This window comes from Neovison vison, chromosome 11 (genome assembly GCF_020171115.1).
Source record: "Neovison vison isolate M4711 chromosome 11, ASM_NN_V1, whole genome shotgun sequence".
Classification (NCBI taxonomy): domain Eukaryota; kingdom Metazoa; phylum Chordata; class Mammalia; order Carnivora; family Mustelidae; genus Neogale; species Neogale vison.
The window spans coordinates 156,938,521-156,961,681 of record NC_058101.1 but is presented as its reverse complement, the minus strand read 5'-3'; the positions used below and the strand labels follow the sequence as shown (position 1 = coordinate 156,961,681).

Below are 23,161 nucleotides of genomic sequence, written 5' to 3'. Positions count from 1 at the left end.
GAGAAGAAATGTGGCTTTTGAGGCTCAGAAGTTGTGGGCACAGTGCTGGGAGAGTTCCTATGCTCCTGCGTCCAGTAAAACGAGAGGCCTTGTCCGCACAGCTGGTTGTGGGGAAGTTATTTACAAAAGTCCTGTGACTAAAAGAGCAAGACAATACAAATGTGTGCATACTTCTAGAACCTGAACATATAAAATGGTCATAAAATGCACTTTGAAGTAGAGCCACGAGTTTTAACAGTTGTGCGGAGGTACAGAGCCAATGTCACTGCCAATGGTAAGGATATGGATAATTTCCTCGAGAAATTTTTTTTAAAGTGGGGATAATTTGGATGGTAAATAGAAGACTACTTTTTTCTCCCCTTTAGATTGTGACAGTTACCCTTAACGGTTAGTTGCTTGTTCTCCCCAGAATAAAGCTGTAATGGATTAAGGTCCACCTCAAAAAATGAGTTTAGGTGTGCAGAGATTGAATTAAATTGCTCCTGTGAGGTCTTGGGTTTATCAATTTGAAAAAAGAACGCTTTTTATTTTGGTGACAAGTGTTTCATGAATAAAAATTTTAGGGGAGAAATCGCGTTCTGCGTTCTGGTATCTCAGGTAATGAGGAAGCTGCAGAAGAAACTTCCTTTCTGTCTTGAAGACTTTAGTATAAAAGCTGGCCATGGCAGCCAGCACTCTGACCGTAATCTGGGGCTGGCAGACAGAAGCAAGCTGGCAGCAAATGACATAGTGGGTCCAAAGGACCCTCGAGGAATGGAGGGGATAAGAAGTCAGTCCATCTATTAAATCAATACAGGTCTTTAGATAACTCTGACTTGATGTCCACTCAGAGCTCTCTGTAAAGGAATTCATAAGTCGGACTTTCTTCCTCTTGAGAAACATAATTGGAGATCTCTGAAGCACCCTGAATTGCTTCAGAACATTGAGGATTTCTAAGGCTTTTGGTAGATTTTAAAGAGGTATGATTTTTCCACCACACAAAATACTTTATTTCTGAAATGGTGATAATTAAACACACTTAGCCAGTGATATTTGAAACATTATATTGGAACTCAGAAGATCTAGTTTTCCCATTTGGATTTATAAACTTCCAAAAGTTAGCAGCTGGTCCTCATAAAAGATTTCTTCCAACAGAGCTCTTACATCTTTCTTTGTGTTTTCCTTTCCCACTTCGTCACATTTGTCTTTTTTTCTAGCTGGTCCAGCATTTCTGAGCAAGAGTAGTCTTCTTAGCAGCTCTGTTCTGAGGGGACTTCTTTCCACCCTGACAGGATGGCTTTGCAGTCAGATGAGATGAAGTGGAGCAACCAGCTAGCGTCAGGAAGGAAAAGACTGGCAGAAATGAAATGCAGAGAGAAACCTTAAGTATGATTTGTGAATCCCTCAAATATCTTCATATTGAATCAAAATGCAAATGGGTCTAAAGAGGAATGTTTTTGAAAAACGTGTCCTCACATCTTAGATGAATTCCAGCCCAGCCATCTACGAAGCAAATGCCAAAGTTTGTTCTAATTCCGTTATTAAGGTAAAGTTCTGGCCCCACAGCGGGGCATAAGGAATAACACGGACGACATTGGGAGTTGGAGAGGAGAAGTGAGTTGGGGGAAATCGGAGGGGGAGACAAACCAGGAGAGACTGTGGACTCTGAGAAACAAACTGAGGGTTTTGGGGGGTTGGGTGAGCCTGGTGGTGGGCATTAAGGAGGGCACTTACTGCATGGAGCACTGGGTGTGCATAAACAATGACTCTTGGAACACTGAAAAAATAAATAATTTTTTTTTAAAAGTTCTAACTCCAGGGAAAGCCTTAATGTAATAGTTCTCATAAGAAAAATGTTAGGATGGACCTGTTGACCAGGGGTTGCTGATTAGAAAGCTGCCCAATGATGTTCTTTTCACTTTCAATAGTCTGAAGTAGCCATTTTAAAGGTTTCAAAAGAGGAAAGCATATGCTTAAAAGAAAATATAAAAGAAGGAAATAAGAATCACCTACCACCAGGCTGGAAATTTTCACTTTTTTAAACAAAGATAGTCCACTGCATAGATGACCAGAATTATGTCCCCAGTCCTTCATTTGGGGATATTTGGGTTGTTTCCAGTTTCTCTAAACAATGCTGAGATGAACAAGTTGTGGCCCCATTATCGAGTCCACTGTTGCGGACTTCAGTAGGACAGATGTCTTAGTGGAATCCCTCGATCAAAGGTTTAATACCCATTTCCTTTTACTTGGTAGTGTTTTTTCGGCACTGGACTCCCCCTTTCACTGTCTTCTGTTTCCCTGGTCTCCACTGCTCTGTCAGTCTCCACCTCACAGAACAGATTCATTTTGTTTTGTTTTGCTATTTGGCTTCCCTTGTTCGTGGCCTATCTATAGACCTATGAGAAACACAAGGGCTTCGAGGAGAGAAGGTAACCATTGATTGTGTACTGTCTTCAGCTGACAACTGACTGTATGTCACTGCTGGTGTTCACATGTATTCAGTTCTTGGGTTTCCTGCCAGATTTTAATGAACTAAAATGTTTTCCGAAATTATGGCTTGAAGTTTCCTGTCCTCTGCCTTCTTCAGAGGGGGCGTTGGCATATCCTTTCAGTTCTTACCTTAGAAATTCCATCTCCTCTTTGAGCCATAAAGCTTTTAATAACGAACTTCAACTTACTTTTGGGGACTCATCAGCCTCCCAGTAGAGGATCTGATTTTCTGGAAAATTACAATGAAGCAAAGATTTAAGAGAGAGGTAAAGGTAATTGAGTTAATGCAGGAAAAGAGGTAGACCGATTAAATGATTTCTTGAAATAGTATTACCAGATTTCTTCACCACAGTATTTATTAAACATCTCGTATGTGTCAATTATATTACATGCTAAATGAATAACCTGGCTTCCTAATACCTTAAACAAGATAAATTACTCAACAGTTCATATATTCTTATTAGCTCCAGAAATTGCCTGCTCTGTGAATTAATAAATATTAACTCTTGTACTTTTTTCCACATCTGTAATCATAGTTTTCTAGTTGGGCATCTTTTAAAAATGGTCTAGTGCATCTCCTCATTTTGCTGTAGGAGTGTTAGGATCAGTCAGTGTTGAAGATTTCCATGAGTAAATATTATACAGCCTATACCGATAACTCTCTCAATATCTCACACTTCTCTCTGTTGTGTAATTTTTTACTAACTCCAATCTAAAGTTACCATGCTACCATCGCAAGCTTACACCTCTTTCGTCATTAGCAGTGTTGAAATTTGCTCTTAGAAATATGAGCCCTCCATATGGTCGATGTGATTTCCTTCTTGTAATGAGAGTAGAGAAGGCACACACTCACTCGCTGAGTGATGAAACATGGAATAGGAGATGACTCAATAAACATTTTAAGGAATGTTTGCAAAGTGTGATTTTCAAATCTGTGTTGAACTGAAATTCCCAACTTGGTCTCTGCACAACTGTTTTTACTAAGTTGTGTTTTGGTAGAATGCCATTGGTCTCCATTGACAGCCTTCATGAATAACAGCCCAGTGAAACTCACTGCCGCATTTGCCATAAGGAGGACCTCTAGGAAAAAATTTAAAAAAATCCCATCTGGTCTTCACACCAAGATTATTGTACTTCTTCAGAACAACTGGTTTGTTAAACACAGATCAGACCAGGTTTCCCTGCTAGGCAATTCAAGCCAAACTGTGGCCTCCCCATTAACAAGAGGGGCGACAGCAACCAAGGCCACTGTATTGCCTGACTCAAGGCAGTGCTATTAATAGTATGTTCTTTGTGACTGGTGCCTCAGGACTGTGCCCGCAGGAGCCCTTGTGCCCGCTGGTAGGTACTTTTAACACCTCATTCTTGATTATTGCTTTTTTCCCTCATTCTTTCTTTATCCATCTTCTCCCCCTATTTTTAATTTTCATAACAGTGTCACATTCTCTGATTGTGTGTAAGCTGCTCAGAGTCCTCTGTGGAAAGAGGTGCAGCAGAAATGAATAGGCGCAAACCTGCGTTCATGTCGTTACTGTCCTTATCCCTGCCCTGACACCTCACCGGATCCTTGCTCCTGTTGAGGTAGTTGTTTTGGCTCAGATATATGGTTTTTTGATGAGCTGGTGCCTCTGTAAAGTCAGAATATGGCATGTAAGCTCATATGTGAAGAGAGAGTCCAATATAGCTGTAAACATATGGCTCACACTATGAAATGTTCATTTTCCCTTCCCAGGGAGTTCTGAAGAAATGCACATGAACATATGTCCAGTCATAGGATTCCCTGCCAGGTTTTTTTCTTAAATTATGGTTTGACATTTCAGATCATTAAGTGGACACATCTGTCTGCATATGTTTTCCTTTTCAAAAAAAAAAAAAATCGAGAACATTTATCCAATGACATAGCTCAGCATTCTTCACTTGCCCTGATGTATTCTTTAGTATTCTCAACCTTTAAAATCAGGCAGAAATTGACAGAACTGTGTGCAGTCATTCTGTTAGTGTCTGCATAGTCCCTGGGTATTAAGTGAAAGTAAGAAATTCATTCCTTCCTCCCCCCCTTTTTTTAAAAAAGATTTTATTTATTTAAGAGAGAGAAATCACAAGTAGGCAGAGAGAGGGAGGAGGAAGTAGGCTTCCCGCTGAGGAGAGAGCCCGATGTGGGGCTCGATCCCAGGATCCTGGGATCATGACCTAAGCGGAAGGCAGGGGCTTTAATCCACTGAGCCACCCAGCCCCCCCCCCTTTTAAGGCATATATCGTGTGTAATTCTTAGTAAATCTTTGGTTTAAGGGAAAGAACCTTGAAGTTAGAGTCAAAGGATTCATTTTTAAATCTTGCCTCCATTACTATGAGCAAATTGTACACCCTGATAGAGCCTTGGTCCCCTGATGTAGAAAATGAGTAGCACCAATGCCTGTCCCACCTACACCAGAGGGCTCCTGTGGGACTCAGAGGAGACAGCGCATGCGTAAGTGCTTTGGAAATCGTCAGAGCTGTTAGAAGTGCATTTCCCCACTCTGGGATGAAATGAGATCACAATAACTAATAGCAAAAACACTATTTATTTGGCTCAGATACTGTCCGTTCTGCTAGAATTTTGCCTCCTTCAGATTCCTCCCACCTGGTTCTGGAAGTCCTCTGGGCTTGTTGAACACATGCTTGGGTTCCTCAGGGGCGTTTGAGTTCCTTCTCTGTGGCTCACTGAGGTGAGAGACTTTCCATAGCCGCTCACACAGCTCGTAGCCTCGCTAAATCCTTGGCCGGAGGCCCTTGAGGCCAGTAGTGTCTTCACCAAAGGAACGTCGTCATCCCTGTGTAACCACTCTTGACACCTGTCAACTGTCAAGTTCTCTCCTACGTCATTTCTCAGAGTATCTCAAAATGGAGAAAATGCCTTTCACACCCGGTTGGTTTGTCAGGACGCTGAATGAGGAGGAGTATCAGCAGGATGGCTGAGAGGGAGGCATTCTCTAAAGCCAGACCTGACTTGTCCCAGGCTCTGTACACATTATCTCAGGTTGCCACAGAGACCGCAGGCTGAGGGGCCCGAAGATACTGTCCGTTTCAGGCAGGCTCTGGCTGTTGTGGAGCTGTGCGTTCTCACCATCCTGCGGCTGTGTTTTGAAGATCACTGGCAGATGAGCTGTCATGGCTAATGACTAGACAGCAGTCTCCCACGAACTGTGGGGGTGCCAGGAAACTGGCTACCTCAGAGGAGGTTGGAGAGAATGGGAATGAACACGGATACATGCTTTTTGGAACACCCTGGGTGACAGGTCACAAGTGGTCCGGGCAGATCGTCTGGGCCTCCTCTTTGTTACATAAACTACACAAAGCAGTGGTATTTACTAGCTCTTTTTGTGGCTTCTTGCCTTAGGAATCAGCTGTGGTGAACTAAACAGTTTCTGGTCCTTGTTATTCTGCTCTGCCAAGAATTCCACCCCCCTTCCTCTAATACATTAATCGTTTGGACATGAAATAAACTTGTACACCTCAGCTCTGCCTCAGAAAATGAAATCCATCCCAGGAAAAGTTTCAGTGCAGCTACTTGGATAGAATGGGGGGCACTTGTCCTAAAACCTGACACACATAGCAAGCATTTGTTTTTTATTTAGATCAAGTGACTGGGAGGCTGGGCCTGATGGAGGGTATGGGTATGAGGAGCTAAGCAACCCATTTTCCATTCCTTCGTGCCCATCCTGGTATCCCACCTTCGGATTATGGCACCATATACTATACTCCAAAACAAGTATGGCAAAGCTATATGTTTTCACTTACCTAGTTTAATCCCGAAAGATGGCATACTTGAAAAACTTTTGTAGACCCAACCATTAATTCTGTGTTCATTGATTTTGACTTTTAACCTCGGTAGAGAAGCTAAAGGCTTATTATTCTCTTTGTCATCGATACTTAATTTGTTAAAGAAGAGAATGTGTGGTACTCTTTGATACAATACAACACTGAGAAGAGGAGTATTCTCAGAAAAGTTTTTGAGATCAAATCAACCAATATGTATTGGGTATTAACATAATACAGGAAAATTCTCTTCTGGCTAAGAGCAAGACTTCTGGCAATCAGCTATGGTGTTTTCATCTTGTAGATGGTTAAGGAGGAATGAGTTCTGTTACTATAGACTTAAGTTTGACCTTCAAGGGAAGACTGACTAATCAGAGCAATTGATAAGAACATTGAGGAAAAAGAACTAAATCATCTTAGGGCTTCTAATAATTGTGGAAAGGAGCATAAACTCTTAAAGACATTAAAGTAGAATTTTGATAAAATCATTAAATTTTTTAAAAAGCTTCCATTTTATTGTGCCTAATAAAAGAAAGAATATATTATCAAGAAGGAAATTGTCTCCATGGGGATGAGAATAGAGGAGCCAAAGAAACTCTGTGATCATTGTACCCACAGCTGTCCATGAGAGAGGGGACTTGAGTCAGCCAATTTGAATTTACTCTGTTCAACAAACCCTGCTGGGGACGGAGATGCACAGAGCTCTCAAAACCAGTAAGACTGTCGAGATTCCACGCTCACCAAGCAACATTCCTATTGTAATCAGAATTTGTAGGCAGCTTTTTCTAGTCATGACTAGGCTACTTGAAAATTTGTGGGTTGTTTTTTCACATCAGTTTAATGTATCAGTCTCCTATTTGGTTAGCTTATGTAATTCTCTTAAGCTCAATTTTGTACATTCATAAAAATTATTTTTAGTACCTTCCGAGTAATACTGGCCTCTGGTAAGGCCACCTCTAGTTCATCTTTTTGTAACTTCAGCAGTGACCATTGAGGAATGTCTCCAGTAATCTCAAATTTTAAGTGATAGATAGTTTGATTGATCAAATGATCGTGAAAATCTCTAAGTTTAATTCTGTGGAGACATATGTGTAATGAACTGAAGTTTACCAAAATATCAAGAGTCACATGTTAAACATGGATTAATAGCAGGAATGATTCTTCTCAACTAGCTAAAACTTAAAATAATAATAATAAGAATAAGAATAAGAAGAAGAAGAAGAAGAAGAAGGTTGGAAGTGTGGGGAGGCAAGCAATTAACTGAAAGGATGTAGGAGTATCTCATGGAACCTAAGGTCAGGAAGTGTACTTGACTGGACCAGGAAATGAAAAGTTGAGAACCAAAGTCATATGCTCTTCCTTTTTTGTGGCTCATAGACTCTAATCTCTACTTCTTTTTTTCTCTGCTCAGCCCATGCCTCACAGGATCATTCAAGAGCTTAATGGAAACCAACTGGAATCTCAGAAGCTTAAAGTTCAAGGGGTGGGGGTGCCTTTGGCCCAGCTTGGCCAAGTGTTCCCTGTTAGGCCATCCTCCTGTGCCAGGATACTTCTACTCAGTAACTGTTATTTAGGGAGACTTTCAGAGAAGTGGACCTTGGGCAGGATTGAGTGATGGGCAGCTTTCAGAGAAGCAGGAGACATTCCAGAAATGCATCCCCAGTGGCGTCTGCCAAAGATAACTAAACAAAAATAATTTTAAAAATCTGTTTGGAGTTAAATAAAGAAAAAAAACAAACAAAAACAAAGAGTAGCCAGATGATTCAGGCATATTATGTGGTTTTACATATGAGAAAAAAGAGACATGTGCGTACTCTTATTTCTTTCTTAGATGCATGAGTGATCTCCATATTGAAAGTTTTATAACAACATGGTAAAGAGGGAATTAAATTCCAAAACAGTACGCATGGAATAAGGAAGCACCTAAATACATTAAATTTTTGAGACTTCTAATAGCCTCTTCTAGGGGCGTCTGGGTGGCTCAGTTGTTTAAGCATCCAACTCTTGATTTTGGCTCGGGTCATGATCTCAGGGTCATGAGATCTAGCCCGTGGCAGACTCTGTGCTCAGTGAGGAGTCTGCTTAATATTCTCTCTTGCTCTCCCTCTGCTCCTCCCCCCCCACTCGCTCCCGTGCTCTCTTACTCTCTCTAAAATAAATACATCTTTAATAAATAAATAAATCTCTTGTAGCACCAGATACTAAGGAACTTACCCCATGAGTCTGAGAGGAAGTGCTGTCAATAATCCAGAAGTATTGGGGCGCATGGGTGGCTCAGTGGGTTAAGCCTCTGCCTTAGCTCAGGTCATGATCTCGGGGTCCTGGGACTGAGCCCCACATCGGGCTCTCTGGTGGGTGGGAAGCCTGCTTCCTCCTCTCTCTCTGCCTACTTGTTGTGATCTCTCTCTCTGTGTCAAATAAATAAATAAAATCTTTAAAAAAAAAATAATAATCCGGAAGTATTGTGAAGAATACTTCTGAAAGCCTGAGGTGGGAAAATAGTTCTTGCACTTACAAAGAGGAGAGAGAAAGTTTGCTTCTGGAAACTTGGCACTGATATACTACTGTTAAGATCCCAGGAACGGGAACCAAGATGGTGGCTCCCGTGGATCTGGAGTTAAAGAAGGCCTTCACAGAGTTTCAAGCCAAAGTAATTAACACTCAACAGAAGGTGAAGCTTGCAGACATACAGATTGAACAGCTAAACAGAACGAAAAAGCATGCACATCTTACAGATACAGAGATTATGACTTTGGTAGATGAGACTAACATGTATGAAGGTGTAGGAAAAATGTTTATTCTTCAGTCCAAGGAGGTAATTCACAGTCAGCTGTTAGAGAAACAGAAAATAGCAGAGGAAAAAATTAAAGAATTAGAGCAGAAGAAATCCTACCTAGAGCGGAGTGTGAAGGAAGCTGAGGACAACGTCCAGGAGATGCTGATGGCATGAATGGCACAGTAGGAAATCTCTAGCAGAAGCTTCCTGCCCCCTCCCATTCCTGGCAAGGGCAGAGGGGCCCATGTGGGGAAACAACCTCTCTTCTACCCTGACGGACTTTTTATTTGGATGATCTGGTAAACCTATATTTTCTTCTTCACCCTGATCCCCTTTCAGATCCCAGCTCTGTATTTTTTATCCTGGCTCTGTCTGCCACCCCTACCCAGAACACTCTTCTCCCCTAGGGGTGAATCACTAACTCCCAGGAGAGGGAAGATGGGAGCCAGGACAGACAGGGGAGCTCTGCCCAAGCCTATTACTCTGTACGTTGCTTAGACCAATAAAAGGCATCTGCCCCCCACCCCAAAAGATCCCAGGAACGATCACTTATGCATATTTAGAAAGTAACCTTTACTAGGTACCAGCTTGGGTTTATGAAAAAGAATCAAACTAACAGCAACTATATCTTTAAAAAAAAAAAAGTTTATACCAGTGGACCAGGAGACTGTGTGATACCTAATTCATCTTGATGTAGCTGCATATCTGAGTCAAGTTTTCAGATCCTTGTGGACCAGGTAAAGAAATGTAGTGTGAAATATGGTGCAGTTAGATGAAATTGATGGGTAGAGTGATAGCAGCCTCTCAAGGATTACACATAGCTTTCAGGCACTGTATTTGACCTTCTCATATTTGTCCATATAAACAGTGGATACAGAGATAGAAATCATACTAATTTCAGTCTTCCACATAAAAAAAGCAGGAGGAACGGTTGTATACACCAATTGACAAAATCCTCAAAGAGAGCAGATCCTGCTGGAACATGTACCCAAGCCAAAAATGTAAAATGCGATAGGTGTAAACACGGTGCTTTATGTGGCGTTCAGCTACAGAAACACAGAATGAAAATGAAAAACATTAGAATGAATGAAATGAAAAACATTAGACTTAATGCTAATCAGGTGAGAAAAGTTGTAGGGGTATGTGATCTAGCAGTATGATATGGTTACAGAAAAATATATCCAGTGCCTGTGTAATTTTAAATTGCTTTTGTAAAGGATTCTTATCCAGAGTAAGTGTTGTAATAGTGCACCTTTATGGTAGCAAGTCCACATCTGGATTATAGCAGGCTTTTCTGGGAACGACATCGACAGAAAGGAGCATATTCAGAGAATGGTGATTAGGAAGCTTAATTTATAAATTTCTTTGATGCTTTCGTTCTTCATCTCGGTGTGTGTAATGAACTGTAGGAATACATTCTACCGTAGCATGTTCTCAAGGAGCCTACTTCGTGTCATTTCAGTCAAAGTGCATGGATCCTGAATACCGGGGTAAAATCCACTCCCCCCAGTCTGTTGACTTGAGCGATTTGGTTTAACAGTGGTAATTCTCCTTTCATTGAAAATGTATATTGGTTTCTGAATGCTAAGTTAAATTTTATATTCTACATTACTAATTTATTCAGCCATTGGGTGTCAGCACTGTTTCATGTAAATCATAAGCAATTTTCTACTTCTATCATGGGAATGAGCAAAAAAGGTTTTAGATGGAGACAGGAAATATCCCTAATTTATTTAAAAATAAAAGTAGATAATTTAAAAAAGTGTTCCCCAAATTGAGGGTTTGTTTCCCATGCCTAAAAAAGCATGTGGATGCATGTGTGAACACACACACATACACTCTACCATAGATCAATGATAGTCTATGCGGATTACAGGGGTTGGCAGCCTAAGAATGTTGTGTTTTTCATACTCTGCTGAATTAGATATTATTTATTGATAAAGTCTAAGTACAACAAAGCCGTATATCATGTTACAGACCTTAAAAACATAGCTGGTACAGAGAATACAAGTGAATTATACATAGGAATTTCACTTTTGGTTTTGAAATCTTCTTTTTAAAGTTATAGAATAACAACCATGAGAATTTTTATTCCCATCCTTTCTTCTGATCCCCAGGACCTAGCCCACATTGCCGCTATGATCATACTTTGTTAAATAACTTTAAGAATAAGAGTAGCTTTAATCACTGCAAACCCGTAATCTGAATATGAATTATTTGTGACCTTGATTTGTCCTTGACGTTAGAGGATTTATAAGCTGTCTTGGAAAATGAAGCGCCGGAGAGCAGAAATTAGCCAAAAGTCTATAAGAAAACCCACCCCTTTAAATGTGGAATTCTTGGTTCAGCTGACCTTGCTTCTCATTCGAACTTATAAACTCTACACCAGTAAAGTGAGGGGAATGATGCAAAATAGGGGGTTTTACCTCAATACCTTGGGTGCTTCTTTCAATACTAAGGCTTATGTATATTATGAGCTCTATTTCCCTATGCTCCAGACAATGGACTTACCTCACAATGGGAATTCAGAGAAGCTGCCCAAGAGCTAAACTTTCTCGTGAACCTGCATTCAGGCTGATGGTGGCCAATGAAAGCTAGTCATTAAAGGGAACCCAATCTGCATTGGCGTAAAGGTCTCCTTTGGGCTAGTGTCCTGTCAGCCTGAAGTTCATATTCCCTCTCTGGGCTGTTTCTTCTCCACAGTGTCTCATCTCTTCCTTTCCTTTCTTCTGTCACATCCAGGTGATAGGACAGTTTTGCATTCTTAAGGTGTTGTGGGCAGCTCGGGACTGTTTACCCTCCATCTCTGCTGCCTCCTCCTGTCTTCCCAGGTGTATTGACCTCTTTTCATTTGGTGCTGAAGGAACCCCTGTTGCAGTAACTTCTGGTCAGTTCTCCTGCTCTTCTTGGGATGGATGGCCCCTTCCCCAGGTGCCCCACTCCAGGGACTCATCTCCATTTTGGCTTTCACTGGCACTGTGGATCCTCTGAACCCTGAGGGCCAGTCCCTGGCTTAAGTCTTCTACCCCATAGCTCAGCTACATATCATCTTACCCCTTCCCATAGTGACTCTTGGCAGGCCCCTAGATCTTAATGCTCGGCTGCCTTCTGTGCTCCCACTGGAAGCATGTGGAAATACCAAGCTCTCCGGTTCCATCCTAGAGCCAAGGGAGACTGCAAAGAAGAGGTGGGAAAGGGGATTGTGTTTAACCCTCTCTGCCTTAGTACACCTCAACATTATTTCTGTTCTGTGCCACAACCATACCCTGCTGGTGATCTCCTGCTCAGGTTCAGAAATGGAGGCCAAGCACACATCCTTTCTTCTATCTGCTTTCATTCCCATCTTGTTCCCTCCAGATTTTCTGTCCCTTGCCACTAAAAATGCTTTTCCTTCCCCTTTCTGTGGAAGAGGAATGTCCCCTCCTCCACTGGCCATATGGACTTGTTCTTGAGGCTACCTCAAATTAGAAGGGTTGTACGGGGGAGGGTGGACATTACTGAGAAAAGAGAATGCATCCAGAGGTCTTCCAAAAATATCCCCAGAGCAACTGAATAAATATTTATGGAGCAACTATTTTGTGTTAGATTATGGTGAGCAAAATAGATGAGACTCCTGTCCTTTAATGAGCATACACCCTTGAGCATTTTATAGGAAAGATGCCTACGCAAAGGCATGGAGGTATATGCACAAGGATGATCATTGTAACATTATTTTTAGAGTCAACTGAAATGTCCATCAATAAGGAAATGGTTAAGTGAATTATGGGCCAGCCATACTGTGGAATATTATGCAGTAGTTAAAAAGTTAAAAAGAGATAATAAGATAAATCTGTACATAATCACATGAAAGAAGAATTTATATCTACTTATCTGAATATATGTTGTGTGTGTGTATGTGTATATATACACATACACATTTATACGTCTGAGTGAGTATAAGAAAATTTCAAAAATACACAGCCAGGGGTGCCTGGGTGGCTCAGTGGGTTAAAGCCTCTGTCTTGGGCTCAGGTCATGATCCCAGGGTCCTGGGATCAAGCCTGGCATCAGGCTCTCTGCTCAGTGAGGAGCCTGCTTCCTCCTCTCTCTCTCTCTTTCTCTCTCTCTCTGCCTGCCTCTCTGCCTAGTTGTGATCGTGGTCAAATAAATAAATAAATAAAATCTTAAAATAAATACACAGCCAACTATTAGCAATGATTTCCCCTAAGAGGTGAGATTTGACATAGATGGGGAGAGGTAAAGGAGGGAACTTTCACCTTCATACACTTCTGTATTGTACAAGTTGTATATTGCTTTGGTTATTTTTGAGACGGACAGGGAAAATATACACCAAGAGTTGTTAACTGTCACACAATCTAAACATCTTTGGAGTTATTTCTGAACTGTATGTAGGCAAGAGGGGATGAAAAGATGAGACAACACACTCTATTCCAGCTCTCTTGTCCCCTTGTCCTATGGAGGAAGGCAAGGTAGGGTGCCCAGACCTTTAAACTGTCTCCACATGCAGCTCTCCCCAGGACAGTGACGGTGTCCCTCAACGTACGCTGTCTCCTGACTTCACTCTACCTCTCCCCGTTCCCCTTCAGTCCCTCTGTGTTTTCAGCTCCTTTCTCTTCCATTCAAAGTCCCTGTCTGCTCATTTCCCCAAGTTGTCATCCTTTTTTAAAGATTTTATTTATTTGGTTTAGAGAGAGAACAGCGTGGGCAGGGGGAGGGGCAGAGGGAGAGAGAGAGAGAGAATCTGAAGCTGACTCTGCACTGAGCACAGGGGCCGACCTGGGGCCCAGTCCCATGACCCTGAGATCCCCACCACAGCCGAAATCAAGGAATCAGAGAGTTAACCGACTGCGACACCCTGGTGTCCCCCAAGTTGTCATCTTCTGCCTTAGAAATCAGCAAGTCCCAAATGTCCTACCATGTCTTAAATATTTTCACCATCTCTGGTGTCTGTTACAAATCAAAACTGCTGTCTGTGCTCTCCGGTTCTGTTGCTTTAAACTCAGTGGTTCTACTCAGAGAAAGAAAAAGGTTGCCTGAACTTACATCGGGGTTAGAATTTGTTTGGGGGACTGTTATCCCTACCTATTTAAAATTAAACCTGTGGGGCGCCCCACAGGTTTAATTTTAAATGGCTCAGTCAGTTAAGTGTCTCAGTCAGTTAAGTGTCTGCCTTTGGCTCAGGTCATGATCCTGGGGGTCCTGGGATCGAGCCCCACATCGGGCTCTCTGCTTTTCCCTCTCCCTCTGCTCCTCCCCACTGCTTGTGCACTCACACACACTCTTTCTCTCTCTCTCTGTCAAATAAATAAAATCTTTTTTAAAAAATTAAATTAAACCTATGTGCCCAGATTGGTTTCTCTCCAGAAACGCTCATCACATCTTTCAAGATATGCATTCTTCCACTATTGTATTTTTTAACTCGTTCTGAAAGAGCATTTGCCCATCTCAACTTTGGGTTACACTAGAAAGCCCTCTTGGTTTAATCTGTTGCTAGATGCTGCCACACTGCACTACTCCTTCCCCATTTCTGGGGCCATCTCCTCGCTGCAGAGGGGAGGGAAAATAGTTCCTGTCACATAACAGTATGTTCCACGGGTGCCTTGTATGGAGATGATACTTGGTTTCATCCTCAATTCTTAGATCTTAGGTCAGTTTTTAGCCATTCATACATAGGTACAGCTAGCGTTTTTTTTTTTTTTTTCATTTGTTTTATTCTTAACAAGATATCTTATAAATTCAAGATAGCCTAGGTTTATTTCCTGTCTTCATTACTTACTAGCTGTATGATCTTAGATAAATCATTTCTGAGTCTCAGTCCCCTCGTCTGTAAAACAGAGACATTTATAATTCTAACCTCAGAGTGAGTGGTATTGGGAAATTAAATAAATTAATAAAAGTAAAGCATGTAGAACATTTCCAGGCATATAATAAGTTGATATTTGTTATACTGCAAATGCCTTTCTTTGTAACTTTTCCTCTTTAACTTATGTTTATCTTTCATATTTTAATTAATGATACAGATCTTCCAAGTTCTTTTTTTTTTTTTTTAAGATTTTATTTATTCATTTGACAGAGAGAGGCACAGTGAGAGAGGGAACAGAAGCAAGGGAAGTGGGAGAGGAAGAAGCAGGCTCCCTGCTGAGCAGGGAGTGGGATGATGTGGGGCTCAATGGGACCCTGGGATCATGACCTGAACCAGAGGCAGACGCTTAAGAACTGAGCCATCCAGGCTCCCCACTCTTCCAAGTTCTTATAGTATCTGTATCATATGCGCATGATTCATTCTTGTGCTTTTATCTTTCCTCCTTACACTCTCCCCACTTTTTGAGGGTCAGTACTTTTTTTTTTTTTTTTTTTAATCATCTTTCTGGTCTCACCCTCAAATCTCTGACTGTAGGAGCCCTCCCTGACCATATGTGTTGAGGCTAGGTGAGGTCCATTTGTCATATATACCCTGGTTTTTACACCAACACACTCAGGGAAAATACAGATATTTGTTTTGCGTCTTGATTCCCCTGTAGGACCATGGCTTCGGAAGGGCAGAAACCATGTGGAACCCCCTCAATGCCATAGCCCTAGGGCCTCGCTTAGAGAGCATGGGCGTAATAGGTAATTAATACTTGTTTAATGAGAAAATGCAGATGTAGGAAATCGGACTTAAATGGATTACCGGACTCAGTCTGCATTTCTACAGAAACCTCTAAAAACATAGATAATTTAGAACAATTTTGAAAGGAAAATAAACACCTAAGAAAAGGCTGTTTCCATCTGTATTGGGTCAGGCCCCATTTTAAATAACAGTTACTATTCTAAATGCTGGGATAGGTTATCGGGCTGATAATGTTAATTATTGCTCTCATGGTTTTAAATTTAATCTTGGAAACAAGCTTATTTACTTCAAGAAAAGCTTTGGGGTTAAAAATAAACAAAAATAAATGTGCATGAATATATACACATGTATGTATATATCTGTATAATATATAGATATTTTGTGAAACTCATTGTACCTTCTCTTGCTCCTTGAGTATTTATCCGGCCCTGGTTGGACTCTCCTTTCAACTAGAAAAAGGCTTTTGGGAACTTTATTCCTACTACAGTTGTTTCAAATAATTTTGTGTAGACATATGAAAAAATACTTCACATCAGTGTCATTGGGGGAATACAAATCAAACCACAATGAGATACCACCTTATGTCAGTTAGGATGGCTAAAATTAAAAGACAGGAAACAGGTGTTGGTGAGGATGTGGAGAAAGGGGAACCCTCTTACACTGTTGGGGGGAATGCAAGCTGGTGCAGCCACTCTGGGAAACAGTATGAAGGCTCCTCGAGAAGTTAAAAATAAAGCTATCCTATGACCCAGAAACTGCACTACTGGGTATTTACCCCAAAGATACAGATGTGATGAAAAGAAGGGGCACATGCACCCCAATGTTCATAGCAGCATTATGTCCATAATAGCCAAGCTGTGGAAGGAGCCGAGTTGTCCTTCAACAGATGAATGGATAATGAACATGTAGTTCATACAAACAGTGAAATATCACTCAGCGATCAGAAAGGATGAACACCCACCATTTGCATCACCATGGATGGAACTGAGGGTATTATGCTAAGTGAAGTAGGTCAATCAAAGAAAGGTAATTATTATATGGTTTCACTCATCTGTGGAATATAAGAAATAGCACAGAAGATTATAGGGGAAGGGAGGAAAAACTGAATCGGAAGAAATCAGAAGGGAGACAATCCATGAGAGACTCTGGACTCTGGGAAACAACCTGAGGGTTGCAGAAAGGGAGGCGGGTGGGAGGATGTGGGAACCGGGTGATGGGCACTAAGGAAGGCACGTGATGAGATGAGCACTGGGTGTTACATCAACGAATGAATCGTTGAGCACTCCATCAGAAACTAATGAGGCACTCCATGTTCGCTAATTGAATTTAAATTAAAAAAATAAAAATAAAACAATAAAATAGCAAAATATCCTTTAGCTAATCTAATAACTAAACCTTACTAGAACCTTTAAAATTCATTCAACACTAATTTTTTTAATGTCTGCTATTCTGCTATATGCCACAAGTCAGCCTATTTAATGGGTTTTGTTGTTGTTTTGTTGTTATTTTGTTCTGAATGTTTTCACCATATTAGAGTGGTACAGCTTTCAAATACAGCTACCTAGTGGTTTATACATGGCAAGTGAAACAAATCCTTTGCACTAGAAACTCAAGTTTTTAAAAAGGAAAATAAACTGAGATCTAAGTCATGGAAAAAAACAACCCAGCCCTGATAGCTGTAAATAATATCTGATGCATCCCCAGCTGGGAAGCACATACCCAGAAATTAATTCTCTTTATCCACACAGCAAGTGCCAGTTGGTTAGGAAGGAGCTCTGTCGATGAATCCCTGCATCTCATAGCATCTTCTCTCTTCTGTTCTGTCTTCTGTGCTTCTGTTAAGACACAAAAGGTTGTGTCTCATTCACTAAGGTCGGTTAAGCCAGTGATATTTAATTCAATCAGAAAACATAATCATAGTAGGTGTGGAACCCCACGTTATACATTTCCTCTAAGTAAACACAGTGAAATTTTCCTTTTGCAGGTGCAAGTATTGGCATTATGATGAAAACCTGCTCACTTCCAGTGTTGTCATTGTCTTCCATAACGAAGGATGGTCAACCCTCATGAGAACAGTCCACAGTGTAATTAAAAGGACTCCAAGGAAATATTTAGCAGAAATTGTGTTAATTGATGATTTCAGTAATAAAGGTAATGGCTATAGAAAATTGACATTTTGTCTATGAAATAAGTTAATTAGGAACAATTATAAAATGTAATTTTAAAATTAATTAGCCTTTAAAAATTAATAATTAGCATCCCTTGATAGTATCTGTTACCAGCAAGTTGGCCATGTGCCAAGCATTGTGTATGGATTATTTTGTTTAATCCTGACAATAATCCTTGAGGCGGAAGTTGTTATCATCTTTATTTTACACACGAGGCTCAGAGATGTTAAGTAACTTGCCAAACACCACAGAGATAGTAGTTAACAGATGCATCCAAATCTACAGGCTCATAAATCTGTGTGTTTAGGTACCATCTTACATGTTACCAATTTTCCGGGTCTTGGATTTTATAAAAATTTGGTTTTGGAGATGATTTACTGAAAGATCAAAAAAGTGTAAGTGTGTGTATATTGCAATGCCACCTGATGTTCCATCCATGGTTGTCAAAGTGACACCCACATACCTGTTTAATAGTCTGTATTTTGCACTTGAGCAGTGATGCAAATATGGAATTTGACCAGAAACCATGGGCCATTGTTATTTATAATACAAAGTAGCTACTGGAGCTTATTTTTTTCTATATTTGATGTGGTACATTGACTAAAAGGAAATTGTATTTTATTTTTTATTCTTTTTAAGGAGTCAGCTCTTATCATTAGGGAGATATTGCGTAGTCTTAGTTCAACTTGGCAAGACAGAGATTGAACGGTGGTTTTCCAGATAAGTGGGTTTTTTAAATTAACATTTTTTTCTTTAAGTAGATCCATTATTGTAAGCTGAATGTATCTTCTTAATGGCACAAGTATGAGAAGATAGATAATGCTATAGTTCACACCCAAATCAGCTTGCTAAGTAAAAAATGTAATTGTGCTGCAGAAACCCAGATCTGGATATTTACTTACTCCTCTTCGCCTGTCATAAAACTGAGTTGAATTCTTTGAAAATTGACCGAAGAGCTCAGGCTACTCAATAACAGCAGGATATTTGCTTTTTGACAAATAAGTTTTGCAGAGAGTTTTTGTGTACAAGTAGTGATACCACTGAATATATTCAGCGCAGACAGAACATGGGTAGCATGAAAATACCATTCAGAACAGCTTTACAAAAAAGCTTTCTCCAAAACTTAATTTGTAACTCTTGCAGTCTAGATAAACCTCTGCTGTTTTGGCAAGGACATGACCAGAATCTTGATCTTGTATACATGCGTTAGCACAGAGAAGAAATAGAAATATGGCCAATTTCCTTTTCCAGTCATTTTTATACAACTAATCACTTTTTTTTTTAAACTAATCACCTTTAATTACACTAAAGAATGTAAACTTTAAACTTCTTAGTCCTGTCAAATGCCTTTTCACTTAGACATCTTACCTTGGTTGCAATTTTCTATGATAGGAGTGTTTTCATTAAGGAACACATTTGTTGAGACACATTCCTGTCTCAAGCTAAATATTTGAAAATAGGTTTTAAAGTAATCCTTTTGGTACCGACAATATTTTAGATTTAGGAAAACCTACATCTACAAAAATAACTGAGAAATCTCATGTATGTGATTATGCTGTTTTTAAGAAGCCCTATGTTATTAATACAAGTAGAAGCTTAGCATATCCTTAAAAAAAAGTGAAGAAATACTAAAATATGTTTCCCATCCTAAAATAGCTGCTTGGCTTCGAAAAGGAACACAAAATTTTAGACTTCAGGTTATTGTCCATTTTACCTTAGTATTTTGGTGATCAGTGTTTCTGTTGTTGCATACCTCTAATATTCGGTCTCTTATAACACATTTTAACAGCAATCAAGTGCACGGCCCGCTTCACTTACAGAGTACAGTAAAGCATTTGTTGGGGTTATACTCTTGAACAGAGCTACAGAAAGTCTTTAACTTTCCCAATTTCAAAACAACCTTAAAATTTGTCAGTCCTGGCCTGTGAGTGGGAACATGGTTTGTTCTTTGAGTTATAATTTTTCTTTTAATGACGAAATACTAAGATAATACCTTGTAGAGGAGCTGGCTGCTCGTACTATCTGGGTTTCTGGAAAATACAGTGTCCTCTCTAAAAAGGTGTGGGACCTTGAAATAGAACACGTTCCTGCATGCGTGTATGTCAGGCAGCTTGAGGATAAGTGAAGCTGCGGTCAAATGGGCTCCACACACTCGGTGGCTTGTAACCACAAGGGCTGTACCATTCCCTGGCTCCTATTGCGTGTTTTCTGTGGGTCAGCCCAGCTCTGCCCCACATCACCATTGCATGGCAGCCTGATCTCAGACATTTCCTGCCTTGTGCAGGGAGAAGCTAATGGTGAAGCACTAGTGGGATTTTAGCCCTTGTGTTCACAAGTGCCTCACGTCATTTTGTCCCCTCACACGGACTGTGGCGAGGTATATGGTCTGGCTTGCCCTCAGTAGGTTGGAAAGAATAAATAATCCCCAATTGTGAGCATTCTTAGAATCTACCACAGCGCGGATCCCAAAGAAGCCAGAAGTCATTTGATTGACCAACCGATCTGTTGGCTCACCTGAATTAAGAATCTACATTTGGAAAATAGGCTATCAGCTCATTTCTGGCCATAGCAGTTTATTTTAGATTTATGTAGATTGCATAGCCCAAAGAACACCAAAATGCAATTCAGAAAGACTTTCTAAAAAGCAGTTTAGGATTGGGACACCTGGGTGGCTCAGTCAGTCAAGCGTCCAACTCATGATTTTAGCTGTGACGGGGATCTCAGGATTGTGAGATCAAGCCCCGTGCCGGGCTCCCCGTCAGTGGGGAGTTTGCTTGAGATTCTCTCTCCTCCTCACCCTCTGCCCCTCTCCCTGTTTTCTCTCTCTCTCTCAAATAAATAAATAAAATCTTTCAAAAAAGTAATTTAGGATTGTTACTGAGATGAAAAAAAATCAGAAGGTAAGATTTAAAAACAAAACAAAAAAAAAATCACTTAAATTAATGGGAAAAGTACCCAGATTTCTCTAGGAAAAAAAATATAATTCAGCATAAGAATTTTATTTGTAATACTCATTAAAACTGGATGCCAAAATAGAAAAAGGTGGATTTTTTTTTCTTCTCAATTCTAAATACCTGTATATAGATGTATTTCTAATTATAAGCTCCCTAAAAATGAGTCAAGTATTAAGTATATAGCCTGATTTGGCCACTTAAGCACCAGCACATCATGCAGTCGAGCTAATGGGGCACCTGGATGGCACAGTCAGTTTAGCTTCCAACTCTTGGTTTTGGCTTAGGTATGATCTTGGGGTCCTGGGATCGAGCCCCACACTGGGCTCTGTACTCAGGGCGGAGTCTGCTTAAGTTTCTCTCCCCTCTTCCGCATGCCATCCCTTCCCCCTTGCACATGCTCTGTCTCACTCAGTCGCTCTCAAATAAATCTTTAAAAAATAAATAAATAAAGCCTTTGTTGTTGTTGTTTATGTATTCATGGTCCAAAATTTTAAACAACTTAAAAATATTTTTTGTGTCCCCAAGAAACATCTTTAGAGATCCAAGAGCTAGTTGTGGCTATGATGGGTCAATTTCAGGGGCTCATAGTGACACAAATAAAAACTACTCTCTAGCACCTGGAAAACCAAGGTGGAAATTTTGGCAAATGTGTCTTATTTTTCTAACAGTTTTCTCCACCAGATTGTAAATAAATACATGTATGTTTATTCGTTATATCTAAATATTAAATTTAAATATTCACTTATGTATATATTTTTATATGTATATACATATATATGTATATACATACATACATACATACTCTCGTTGATACCCAAAATAAAGAGAAAATTGTATTCTTTGATTATTATTTGATAACTTGATGTGAACCATATAACACCAAGACTGCAACCCTGAATGCTGATCACAGCAGGAGAAAGATGGCCAAGAAACAAACGTTAACCTATACCTTGTGTAGATGCCAGTAAAGTCACATAATGTTACTTACAGTCAGTGTATCTTCAGAAATCTGGAGACTTTTCTTCTGCCGAAGCAAACAAAATGTTTGCCTTAAAGCTTTTAGATACGACATTAAGTATGTGAATTTTTTATAAAAACGGTTTCCATGTCAGCTAGCCTAGTCATCATATATTTAATGTTTGGAGAGATCTTTGATAACTCTCAGGCTAACCAGTTCTCTGTAGGTGTATTAAGCTCAAATATTAATTCAAATAATGCACATTACCTGAGTTTCCCACAAACGTTCAGTCTGTTTCAAATCGACTGCCCAAAGGACCTGTTGCCCATTCCTGTTCCTTGAAAAAAATGATAGTCTGACTGGTTTATAGACATCAATGTAATTTGTAATGTTGATTGAATTTTTTTATTCATAGAACACTTAAAAGGAAAACTAGATGACTATATTAAGCTGTGGAATGGCTTAGTGAAGGTATTTCGAAATGAGAGAAGAGAAGGTTTGATTCAAGCACGAAGTATTGGCGCCCAGAAGGCCAAACTTGGACAGGTAGGAAACGTCGGATATTTACCTTTTCATCATCTTGGATTTGCTAACTAAACAATCATGTATGTTTTAAAGTACCCTTCGGATGTTGGTTTTTTTTTTTTTTTTTAATTTAAATGAAAATGCTGGCTAGATTAAACAGATAACTCGTATATCAGAAGGACTCTCGTGCTGATTTAAATTTCCATCTAGTTTTAAATTGTGTGTGATACACGATGTGCCAAATATGAGGAATGTTCTTTCACCTGCCTCTTTTCTTTAAGGTTTTGATATACCTTGATGCCCACTGTGAGGTGGCCGCTAACTGGTATGCACCACTGGTAGCTCCCATTTCCAAGGACAGGTAACATTACCTTGCTTTCTTTTCTTTCCTGGGGGAACAGTAAACCTTGTCGTAGAAGGACAAATCATCTTCTCATTCGTCTGATTCCAGTTTCCCTCAGCGCCTCAAGCATTGAGGAGGAGCATAAGTGCTCCTTCAGCTCGTTGTGTCCAGGGGTGGGGGCCCGCCCAGCGTTGGGGGTGACTCAGATGCAGGCAGTCAGGCATTTGGGATGAAAAGCCAAGGGGGTCTCACTCAAGAATGGTCTTGTGGTCAGGTTATTGAACAGACATCCTCTAGCGCCAGAAGCCTTCTCAAAGAGTAACATTAATTGCTCCCTCTACCCTATGGTAATGGTTCTAAAGCCTGAAGGCGCACACTCTGAAATTACACTTATTGGTTTTTTTATGCCCTTTTGAATTATTACTTCAGACCAGCTGTGACACATGTCAAGGCTTCGGGTTCCTATGGAAACTCTAAAGTTTAGAAATCGACAGCTACTCCATGGAAATGTGTCAGTCGCCATTATATTTACATGTCTGAAATGTCTAAATGTCTGAACAGTG

The 23,161-nt window shown here is 40.2% G+C and overlaps 2 protein-coding genes across 3 annotated transcripts in view; both read left to right on the top strand.

Annotated features, from left to right (window-relative positions):
* The window catches only part of GALNT7 (polypeptide N-acetylgalactosaminyltransferase 7), a 142,450-nt gene that overhangs the window by 95,145 nt on the left and 24,144 nt on the right, over nucleotides 1–23,161 (top strand). For both annotated transcript variants that reach the window (XM_044225093.1, XM_044225094.1), the window contains exons 3-5: nucleotides 17,635–17,801; nucleotides 22,146–22,276; nucleotides 22,537–22,616. In XM_044225093.1, coding sequence (XP_044081028.1) covers nucleotides 17,635–17,801; nucleotides 22,146–22,276; nucleotides 22,537–22,616 — 378 coding nt within the window. The remainder of the gene's footprint in view (nucleotides 1–17,634; nucleotides 17,802–22,145; nucleotides 22,277–22,536; nucleotides 22,617–23,161) is intronic.
* LOC122889724 (prefoldin subunit 1-like) lies at nucleotides 8,858–9,291 on the top strand. Its single transcript, XM_044225095.1, has one exon. It carries the CDS (start codon nucleotides 8,858–8,860, stop codon nucleotides 9,212–9,214), a length of 357 nt encoding a protein of 118 aa, XP_044081030.1. The 3' UTR covers nucleotides 9,215–9,291.